This window comes from Eptatretus burgeri, chromosome 4 (genome assembly GCF_056783735.1).
Source record: "Eptatretus burgeri isolate ZD-2024b chromosome 4, Ebu_testis_v1, whole genome shotgun sequence".
In the NCBI taxonomy this organism is placed as follows: domain Eukaryota; kingdom Metazoa; phylum Chordata; class Myxini; order Myxiniformes; family Myxinidae; genus Eptatretus; species Eptatretus burgeri.
Window position 1 is genome coordinate 128227297 of NC_140964.1, and position 11318 is coordinate 128238614.

At 43.1% G+C, this 11318-nt stretch overlaps 2 protein-coding genes across 3 annotated transcripts in view; one reads left to right on the forward strand and one right to left on the reverse strand.

Moving 5' to 3' along the window:
* The window catches only part of LOC147029081 (tumor protein 63-like), an 87394-nt gene extending 82877 nt beyond the window's left edge, over nt 1-4517 (forward strand). Inside the window, exons 11-13 of the mRNA XM_085880038.1 lie at nt 2678-2804; nt 2947-3040; nt 3910-4517. Coding sequence (XP_085736164.1) covers nt 2678-2804; nt 2947-3040; nt 3910-4320 — 632 coding nt within the window. The 3' untranslated portion in view covers nt 4321-4517. The remainder of the gene's footprint in view (nt 1-2677; nt 2805-2946; nt 3041-3909) is intronic.
* Nucleotides 4518-5648: 1131 nt separating this feature from the next.
* The window catches only part of LOC147029082 (uncharacterized), a 136785-nt gene continuing 131115 nt past the window's right edge, over nt 5649-11318 (reverse strand). For both annotated transcript variants that reach the window (XM_085880025.1, XM_085880024.1), the window contains exons 8-10: nt 8348-8466; nt 7632-7794; nt 5649-7471 (exon numbers count right to left, since the gene is read on the reverse strand). In XM_085880025.1, coding sequence (XP_085736151.1) covers nt 7335-7471; nt 7632-7794; nt 8348-8466 — 419 coding nt within the window. In that variant the 3' untranslated portion in view covers nt 5649-7334. The remainder of the gene's footprint in view (nt 7472-7631; nt 7795-8347; nt 8467-11318) is intronic.

Sequence of the window (11318 nt, forward strand, 5' to 3'; positions counted from 1 at the left end):
AAGATTTCGTCGGTCTACTTCGGCGGGAAAGCGGTAAAACTGCCCTCCAGAGCCTTTACTACATCCCGGGGCACAACAACTCTTCCCCATTTGCAGGAAAAAAAAAATCGCTTGCTTGGAAATTGCGGTGTAATTGAAGTGGAGACTATCGGTTGTCATGGACACGGTAATACTTTCTTGCCACTCAAGATGGCGGAGCTGCCACAGTCACGTGACCGGTGACGTCATCTGAATAAGGCCTATACCATTCGGGCCAAGAAAACAAAAACAATTGCATGTATTCACCATGTTACGTCGTTACTGTACTTGTACCAGGGCAGCATGCAAAAATAACTAAATAATTGTAAGTACCTCCCTGTTGTATCAGCCCAGGATTAACAGGTAATATCAAAGTACCTGCGAAGTAGCCGGCCTAATGTTTACGAAGAACACAGGTTGGATTTTTAACATCCACCAACTAATGCCGGCAGATGGGACGTCCAGCTTAACGGTCCATGCGAGGGACGGCACACACATTGATGAATCACCTCACCTTTATAGATGCGTCAGTATTCAAACCAAGGCTACGATGATTGGGGGTCACAAGGCGAGTGGTGCTGAATTTGAATTGATGAATAATTACTTGTTTGAAACAGACAAAGTTGTGAGGTGAGAAGGATGAGCAGGCTTGACAGTGGGTGAATGAATGCATGGCACTACTGGTTGAGGATGAGGTTGAGGATGAGCACCATTCGGCAGGCCCTCATTGACCTGTCCGTTCTCTAAGGCTCCAAAGCGTGGCTTATTTTGAGGTACAACAACACATGACGATCAACACCTTCTCACGACCCGTCATGAGCTACTGCAGCTCGCGATAGAACGAGAGCGCCACAGGCCGCAAATGCCTGCGACCGGTCTCAGATGCACCTGACTCCCTCCTTCTCCCAGATGCCTCATACATGATCTTTCTTTACCATCCCCTCCCAACCTCCTTCCCTTTTTATTCACTAAACCCCTCTTCTTTCTCAGCTGGCACAGCTACATTGGACCAATGTTGGCCCAACATTGGCCATTCTGTTGGACTCATGTGGAAAGCCAGTATTGGGCCGATGCCAACAAACACCCAAGGTTTACCAATTGTCGTCGTTATCCAAAAGGCCATCTATCTCTTCCCACGTGAAAGCCAACGATGCACTAATGTTAGCAATGTGTGTGTTACCAACCACGGATGATGCCAACCCAAGTCCAACATTGGTCAAGCGGAGCAATGCCAGCTGGGAATTCCCTTTCCTCTTCCCATTACTTCTGTGCACAGAAGATAGACACGGATCTTAACAAAACAGAAATAACTACAACGGCACTCTGTAGAGCTCGTACCTCCACCAAGCGGATTAGTTTACGTTTTGTATTCCACTGATAAGCCGGATCTAAATCCGGACCTGAATCAAAATCGAATCGACTTGTTCTTGTCACCTAACCAACTCTTCCACCAAGTTTTGTCATAACTCGTCCGCAACTTTTTGAAATATCATCCTATATATTGTTTTTAGCCCAGCAATTCTTGGTGAAACATGGTGAATCCCAATGGTGAAGAATCACTTAAAAAAAATTTTTTAATCCTCATGTCCAGATCCGGATCTTCACCAAAATGGAATCAATTCATCCTCGTCACACACGTACTCAACGTGTCCACCAAGTTTCCTCCGAATCAGTCATTAACTTTTTGAGATATTGTTATATATATACATATTATATAGATGTAGTTTTTAACCCGGTCACTTAATCAACGGTGAAGAAACAATTAAAAAAATTATCGTTTCCAGATCTTCATCAAAATCGAATCAATTCGTCCTCGTCACCTCCACATAACCTGTCCACCAAAGGTTCGTCCAAATCTGACCATAACTTCTTGAGATATCGTGCTACATATCGTTTTTGGCCATATTACTCAATGTTGAAGAATATCTTAGAAAACTCTCGTATCTGGATCTGGATCCGGATCGTCACCAAAATCTAATCATTTCATCCTTGTGATGCACCCAACCTGTCCACCAAATTTCTTGCGAATCCGTTCACAACCTTTTGAGATATCCTGTTCACAGACAAAGAAGCAAGCCGGTAGGCGACATGGGTGGTCGCTACATAAATGCATACTAGTCATACAGTTTGTGACGGATCGGGCTGAAAATTTTTGACAAAGAGGTTGATTATGGTGCGCATAAAAGCCTGGAAGCCGATTTTTGATTTTCAAAAAAATCTTTTTTTTCGGATTTTTCAAAATACCGTTGCTCGGCAATGGTGGCGTCCAAAGCAACGGTGCTCAAAAGCATACACCTAGATCCTGGTATGAACCTACCTGTCAAGTTTCACCAAAATCGGTTCACTCCTCTGGCCTCCAGAGCTGTCCATTACATACAGACATACAGACAAGACGGAAAAACTGAGAATAAGGGTCGTCTCGCGACCACCCAACATACAAAGGTGCAAACATGACCTCCGTCCACCAGATGATCCATTTAAAAACATCGTATGTAAAAGGAATATAGATTTGTACAATTCTGTTGGAAACTACAAACAAATATCAGGAAATTGCTACCACTAAACTACGGTGATTAAGGCCTACCACATTCCAGCCAATAGGGGGCATCTGTTGTGAAGGAAATCTTGTCATACCTCTGTGCCCACACACACCGGGCAGCCCAGGTGCTGAATGGACACCCGAGCATGCATGGGGATCTGAACGGTGTGAGCTCAAGTACTCAGCCGCTGCACCTGGGACCGTCACACTGCACTCCACCTCCGTACAATCCGGAACCCATAGCCAGGTAAAGAACTGAATTGTTTTGTGCATTCTTGTTTTCGTAACTCTGCTGCATTAAACAAAGGAGAATAATTGTGGAAAATGGTCCGTACTGTAATTCGGGTCAATTCACTCATGAATCTCAATGCCTCACCTTCGCTCCCAAGCTTCCTGAGCCGCATTGGATGTGGGGTCTGCACGGAATATTTCACAAGTCAAGGCCTCATCCATGTGTATCAGCTGGAGGCGTTTACACTGGAGGTACCGCACCTACCCACTCTCATGTGCACTTCAACCAAGTACTCCATGTTATCAAACACATCAAAGTTGCCATTATTGTCACTCGGCTGGAACTGTGAGCAGACCCTCAGTGATTTCACTTGCGTTTGACCTCATGAGTAACTTGATCCATGTAATCAAAAAAAAAACCAAAATCCAGAGGATATTGATAACCATTTCATTCCACACCACATTGTATGTTTTTTTCAATTAATCTGATTATCCCCAAAACGGTTGTTCTCACCGGATATCAAAGTGTTCTTCTCTGGGATATTTCAATGATTCATCATATTGTACAAATCAGGTGGCAGGGCTGGCTGTTTGGTAGGATTTGTCATTCTGAGTTGGCTGGAGGGATCAATTGGACAAAAACTTCTGTCTGTGCACTGCAAGCAAGATTATTTTGCCTTTTGCGGGGTCATAAGCAGGCTGTCTCATGTTGTAACAAACTGCGGCCCCATTGTGTCAATACATTACTTCTTGCAGTCGCCACTACCTTGCCTTTTTATTCTTCATCAACTCGTTCTTCCATGAGCCTCGATTTCACATTTAAAAATACTCACGGGTGAGAGTAAAAGGACAATGAAACTCCTGTTAAAATAAATTATATATAAATATATATATATATATATATATATATATATATACATACATACATACAAACACACATACGGGTAGTGGGGCAGCACTTCCTTTCATTTTGAAATAACGGTATGGTATGAATCATTGAAACAGTTGTGAGTTGTTCATTGTTACCCTCAAACTTCACAAGCCATGACGTCATCTTACGTAGGAATCTTTCATCACATTTGTTTTTGCTTTGCTGATCAATCTCTCACTTCTCTGCTCAGGACTTGGATGCACTTAAAATCCCAGAGGAGTACCGGGTCATTGTCTGGAAGGGCATCATTGAACTCAGAGGTCTTCATGATTACCCAGCTCCACCACAACCCCTACCTCCACCTCCACACCCTCAACAGCAGCAGCAGCAGCAGCAGCAGCAGCAGCAGCAGCAACAGCAGCAGCAGCAGCAGCAGCAGCAACAGCAGCAACTTATGCAACGTGCAGCTGGGGGTGGCGCAGGTAGTGCCGTCACAACGCTGGGTCTACCGACAACAGCGGAGATCCGTGGTGAGCGCATTATCGACACGGTGCACTTCACAGTGCGTCAGAGCATGCACTGGTCAGATTATGGCTTCGACATACCCGATGGCAAACGCTGCAAGCAGCCAATCAAAGAGGAGTTTAAGGAAGTGCATTGAACTGGGATTGCTCGCAATAATAAGGATGGGGTGGAGCATTGGATGGATGGATGTTTCGATAAACTTATTGAACTGGCTCCAAGCTATTCATCAATGTAATCATTTGAAATGAGATATTGGGTTGGGGGAAAACAATGAGGGATAAGTGTTGGCTTAGTGTTCTGGGTTTTGCATTTCTCTTTTCTTTTTTTTTTTGTGTACAAAGTATTTTTTATATCATTTTTTTTTTGTTGTAATGCACGATGCATCGACTGCCACATTTTTGAGTGTCTGTCGCTCCAAATTATTTGCAAACTGGTAAACCTCATTGTTGTTACGTGTGTATATATATATATATGTGTATATATATATATATATATATATATATATATATATATATATATATATATATATATATATATATATATATATATATATATATATATACATATATATATACATATATATATACATATACATATATATATACATATATATATACATATATATATATATATATATATATATATATATATATATATATATATATATATATATATATACATATATGGAAAGACTCCAGATATTTGGCAGGAAAAAAAAAAGCCAGACTTTCCTGCTTAGGGCAGCTTAGCTGAACCAATAATCATGTTTTACATTTTTGTGTAGCCGCAATGCTTGAAAAGTATTATTTTGCGGTGCGGGGGAGGCGTGGTCATTTTGGACATTTCAGCTCTACCAGTTCGGCAAATCATCTGAGGTTTGAGTTCCACGTGAGGGGTTCGTTCACCATGGGTCTTTGCGCCAAATATGCTATGTGATGGAAAAAAAAGAGAAAAACTTGAAGAAGTGCCGCTTCGACGCAACGGCGGCGACTTTTGGCCGATGAATAGAAAGACATCTCTGATTCCTGCTTCCATGCTCAGATTCGTATCGCTAGTTATGTGTCACTCGGGCTCGTAAAGGTGATATTCAAACACATATTATAATGGCTCGAAAGCATGGCAGGACCAAATGGTTTGAGTGAAGAAAGACAAAATGGAACTGCATTGGAAGTTACATCTTGCAGGCCGTGAACATGGAGAAAACGTACCACCCTGTCACCCTGCGGAAGTTCAAGGGAAAGGATCGAAATTAAATAATTCGGTTTTCGCATCGCGGAACACAGACTGCTTGGAATCACATCGTTAGAATAAAGGTATGCGAGCCAATTCACCTTTATTTTAAAAATCTGATTCCGAAACAGACGAGTTGGAAATCGCATCGAACCTGTTGACATAAAAATTTTGGAGCCAACAAGAAATTGAAAAGTGAAATTCCACAGCTTAGGGCCATCTACGTATGTATCCTACATTTGGGAAGGGCTTTGGAAGAGGAGGGAAAGCGAGTGAACAATGAAAACGTCATTTAATTAATTCCTGCGTTTAGGCCTGTAAGGCTTTAAAAAATAATAAAATAAAATAAAAACACCCAACAAACTCTTCACAGCAAATTGTAAAAAAAAAAAAAAAGTTAAATAAATAAAGTACAGATTGGGAGTCATACTTAGAATGCGAGACTTATCTAGCACTTTCAGAAATAAATGCAAGGCATCATGGGTAATATGGGAAGGCAGAGGAATGGCCGAGAACAGTTATCCTTCCATGGTTAACGGTGCAACTTCAACACAACCTCGTTGCTGTTGTTGTAATCCTTGTCTATTGTTGGTGTGTGAATTCTGCAACGGGAATCGATGTATGGCTGAACTGTGGTGGGCAAAGGGGCCGGTAAACACAGGACGATGCGGTTGCCTTTACCTGCTGACGAGAGCACTGGGCCTGGAACTGAGACGAGCCGGATTCCTGGAACAGCGTCGTAGCAAACCCACCAGCTCTTCTTATTGTTCTTCTTCATATATTTTTGTTTTTCTTTTCTTTTTGTATAAGTTAAAACGATGTACCACATTATTAACCTGTACTTGGGGGCTATGCGAGTTAACACTGCGATGTCTTGAAAAATGCATTTCCAAATATCTCTTTCACACAGTATTAGCCAGGGATATTCATCGAGGAAATTAAGCATTTCACAAACATGCTTGTACAATCTACCAGCCTTTGTATTTTTGTATCGGCAGAAATAAAATTATAATGTAAACTCACGTATTGCCATTTTTTTTTTGCTCTTTTTATTAAAATGTCTCAATTTCTTTGAGAATTACCGATTCGCCGAACCTTCTTTTGTCACCCACACCAATTTTGCTCTCCTTGGTTCATTTTATCTGCATCACTTGAACGAATAACGTCGTATAGCAAGTACCTGTTTACTTAAGGTAAAGCTTAACCACACAGGTTGATCTTTTGTTTCATTCACTTTACTCCTCTCTGATGCTACCTCCTCCCCCCACCCCCACCACCACCACCACCACCACCACTACGTCAATCCCCGATGGATTGCACTGTTTCACTCAACACTCCTTTTGTCCCACCTGAATCGGTCGTTTCTTTAGATCCAAGAAAAATCAGCAAGGATATCGGTCAGGAACCTGATTCTGGTGCTGGTCGTGTGCTTCGTTCTGAAGGAAGTGAATGTTTTTTTTTTGTTGTTTTGTTTTTTTTTAGCCCATGTCATCGAGGAAGATGGCCCGGTATCACGATCCTCAAAAGCAATGTTAAACACATGTTCACCATTGAAAATATATAATTTATGATCAAGTCATTGGAGCACATATGACAATTGTACTTGGTTGGTGGCAGACCGATAGTGGGCAAAGAAAAGGACTCACCAGGAACTATGGTGGAATGAAAATATGCAATCGACTTCAGTTATATTTAAGTTTGATCATCCCATTTGAAGAATTGCAATACATTGGTACCGAGATTAATTCAACAAATGCTTCGTCCTTCAAAGTGACCAATGAACTGGTGGATTGGAGACCGAGTGTACAGAATCAAAGTAATGATCCTTGAGGTCAAGGAGACCGAATGTACAGAGAACCAACCAAGCAATCCTTGAGCCACATATACTTGAGATGACTGTTCCCAATGTTTCCACCACTCTCATGGCACTTCTGTTTTCACGACCGCCTCCCCTGATGCATCCCCGGCCCGGTTTGCCGCCCATGTGTTCTCTGCAGCACGTACCAGCTCGATGACCGCCTGGTACTCATCCTGTCCAACAAGCGGCATCTCTTGCCCTGATACACAGGAAATAAACACACACACACACACACACACACACACACACACACACACACACACACACACACACTTAGTGGTTAGCTTTCACCATTCAAGGAGCAGCTTTATGAGCATGCCACTGGAAAGATCTATGCCTTAGTTCATGAAGTTTCTCACCGTGGAGTGTACGTAGGAAGTGCAGTAACAGGTGTCTGTAGGCCTCCGAAAGTCTGTCACCTGGATGGCCGCTCCCTTGACCTATTGTGCAGGCCGAACCACGCGCACTCAATCCAAAGGCTGAGGAGCTCTCCAGGCAGAGTGTTCCTTCAGAACCACGGACCTACGGAGCCAGTGGTAATGGAGTGATTACCAACATTTCTGCTTCTATTGACTCTTGTCGAATATGGTATGAGCTTTCTGACATGACTATAAACAGTCACCCTGGTGCTTCGCAGGTAACACGTTTCCTGAACTGGTGTACCGACCATCAGATGAGACGTTATAAACTGTGGTCCCATCTGCCAGCATTTACAGGTGGATGTTAAAGATCTCATTGTGTCTTTCGCAACAGTAGATCAATGTGTGCCAGCACCCTGGCCAAATTCCAAATCGCTGCACTAAATCGACAGGACACCCTGCGTTGGCAACACGGCTGCATTCCCAGAAGTAATGCAACCAGCAGCTAGGTGCTGCAAACAAATGAATGAAGCGAAAATATTCATATGTAACAAGTTATGCAAAAAAAAAAAAAAGAAGTGTAAAAGTAGAACAAAATGGAGCCTTAAGTTCTTGAGCTGAAATCTTTTTTGAAAAATAATTAAAACCAATGTCATTGCAGTGAATTTTTTGCAAATGCAAGTCTTAAGCTTCCACTCCTCTCCCACATCACCCACCTTTACGTGGAGTTCCCAACCCCCTGCTGCCCATCTCCCGACGTCAACCACTCCCACAGCACCGTGGCTGAACCGCAGAGCCACGCTAACCGCATCAGCATCACCTGCTTCGCCAGCCTCTGCACCACGGCACATCAAAAGGTGTTGCAGACAGTTACAACAGATTCAGTTGCTGGGTGGACATTGCTTGTGGCAGTTTAACTAAATACTTGGTTAACAGGGTGGGTATCCAGATTTTTAGCCTAACTTTGCTTTGCTGCACATACCCACCTTTAGGCTTTCATGATCGACAGATTGCAACCTTAGATGACAAGGAACATGCTACGCCCTAAACTCCCCACCCTAAACTCCTTTCACAATAATTCTTCCTTTCCAAGTCAGCCCACAGGCAAAGCACCCCGCCTTTTGGAATTTTTATTTATTTGAGTAAGATAAATCACCCTACAGGATCAGGGTGTGTTTGTTAAAATAAAAAAAAATAAAAAAATGCGACCAAGAGACCCCCACCTTCCGACCCCCACCTGTCTAGTCCCATCCAACCGGTCTCACCACCTCTCCAGCTCCTATGCCCTTTCTTCTAAACTCCTTACTTTTTGAAGCTTGCCCAATTCTTCATCAAATCCATCCACTTGAAACGACCGAAATATCAATTGTAAATAATTATTCTTGTTTTTAAGGTTGGATAATTTAGTGGTACAGCGGAATACGAGTCTCCATAAAGGCTATTTCCATCCATGTCGTTCTGCTGGACATGATAAGCAACAGATTTTATTAACCGAAGGTCAATAAGAGTATGTGAACTGCTGTGGGAAATGAAGTGCAGCTGACGTTTCGAGTGTTAGCCCTTCATCAAGGTTAAAAAAAGAAAAAGAAAATACAGATAAAAAGGTGAACATCAAAGATGGAGGGTCACTGATTTTTTTGATTTTTTGCACACATGATCGAGGCTCATGAAAGAGCAAGAGCAGAATGATGAAAGAGCTAGACCAGCAACAGAGTAGAGGTGAGAATGAGATCACGGGGAGGGGATAAGGACACGTGAGGGTGAACAAGCTGCATACAAGATGAATTAAACACAGCAAGAAGAGGAAAGGGAAAGTGGGGAAGAAACACAAAAGGAACAAACCAACCGGGAACAAATGAAAAGAAGGGGGGAAAAAAATCGCAATACCTTGGAAAAGGGGAATGCTTGGGAATGGGGTAATTTGGGATGGAAAAGAATCATGAGGATGGATGGGGGTTGACATGAGTTAGTGGTGAACTTCTGTCTTGAAGCCCTGAAGGGAAGAATGGGACTGAACAGACTGGGGAAGTTGGTTCCACAGGTGAGAGAAAAGAGGAACAAATGAGGTGAGCAGTGAACCTGGATTTTAGGAGTTTAACCAGAAGTGGGTTACTGGCAGACCTCGTGTGCCCTGCAGAAACCTAGAGGGACAGAGCGAAGAGAAGGCAGAGGATGCAAGACCAAAAGGGAGGTGGTAGAATACAGAGAGGCCACTAACCTGTCTGTGATGGGGCAAGTAAGAGGCCAAGACCCTCAGCTTCGTTGCAGGAGATCCCAATGATTTTGAGGGCCTTGCTTTCCATGGAATCAAGAAGGGAAAGGTGAGGCAGGAGCGCCAGCCCAAATGGAGGCCATCCTGTATTTGGAGGCCATCCTGGAAATATGGTGCCCAAGAAAGATCATAGCTGATGGTGAGGCCAAAAAGTTTCAGTGACTTAACCTCTTCAAGTGGTTTGTTTCGGAAGTAGATGGGAGGGTTTGCCAGATGGTTCTTGCAGAGAGACATGATGAGCGTGTGGGATTTGTTGGGGTTGAAAGACATATTTGAAGTGTTGGACCAGCTCTTCATTCTATCAAGGTCTGCAGAGAGGGAAGATGCTACTCCCTGCCTGCGAGGGATGACAAATTATATGGCAGAGGGTGGAATCATCAGTAAAGGGATAGGCAGGATTTTTAAGGGAATTAGAAAAATCATTATTGAAGATGAGGAACAAGATTAGGCCTAAGACACTGCCTTGGGGCACTCCAGCCTTGACAGGGAGAGGAAATGAAAGGATCCCGTTGAGAGCTCAATACTGAATATGGAAGTGGAGGAAGTCAGTGATCGATGAGAGGAGGTGGTCTTTGATGCCATAAGCATAGAGTTTGGAAATCAGGGCGGGGTGCCAGGCTGTATTGAGTGCTCGAGATGTGTTGAGAGAGACAGAGATTGAGGGTTTCCATCAATTGTTGGGAGAATAGAGCAACATGTTCAACGTATAATGACCTGGTCTGAAACTGAAATGATGATCTGAGATCACGCTGTTGAAGAAAAGGAAGGATTTGATGTCAAGTGTGATGATGGATTCCATGACTTTGCCTAAAATTGGAAGCAAGCTAATGGGCCTGTAGTTAAGATAATCGGTTTTTGCACCTTGTTTATTTATTGCAGTGATGTTGGCTAACTCCCAGGCAAACGGAAACTGATCCACAGAGAATGATAAGGTGAACAAAGCAGAAAGAAGATGAGCAAGAGCAGCAGAGCAGGTTTAAAGACACGTGTACTGATGCCATCTTGGCCTGTTGTAGAATCAGAATCGAGGTTTGCCAGAAACTTCTCCATCTTCTCAAATGGGAAAGACAGGGTATCCCAGAGCAGTTGGGTTTGATAGGGTAAGGTAGGTGTAGGGAGTGAGGGGTTGGATACACAAAATTGGGAAGCAAACACAAAATTGAGGCATTGCATTTTCTCATGAGAAGAGCCAGCTGTGGTTCCTTTTGAAGTGAGGGAAGAGATGGAGAGGGGGAGCATACATCAGAGATAGACTGAACAAAGCACCACCGGGTCTTTGAAGAAGACAAGTTTGAGAGTTCAGCCTTGAGGTCGGCCAGATATTGTTTTCTGTTTTTTTTTTATGAGAGTGGACACACTTGTTCTGGGTTTGCACTTGATGAAAGGGAGTTGCACTTGAGAAAATAATATAAAAT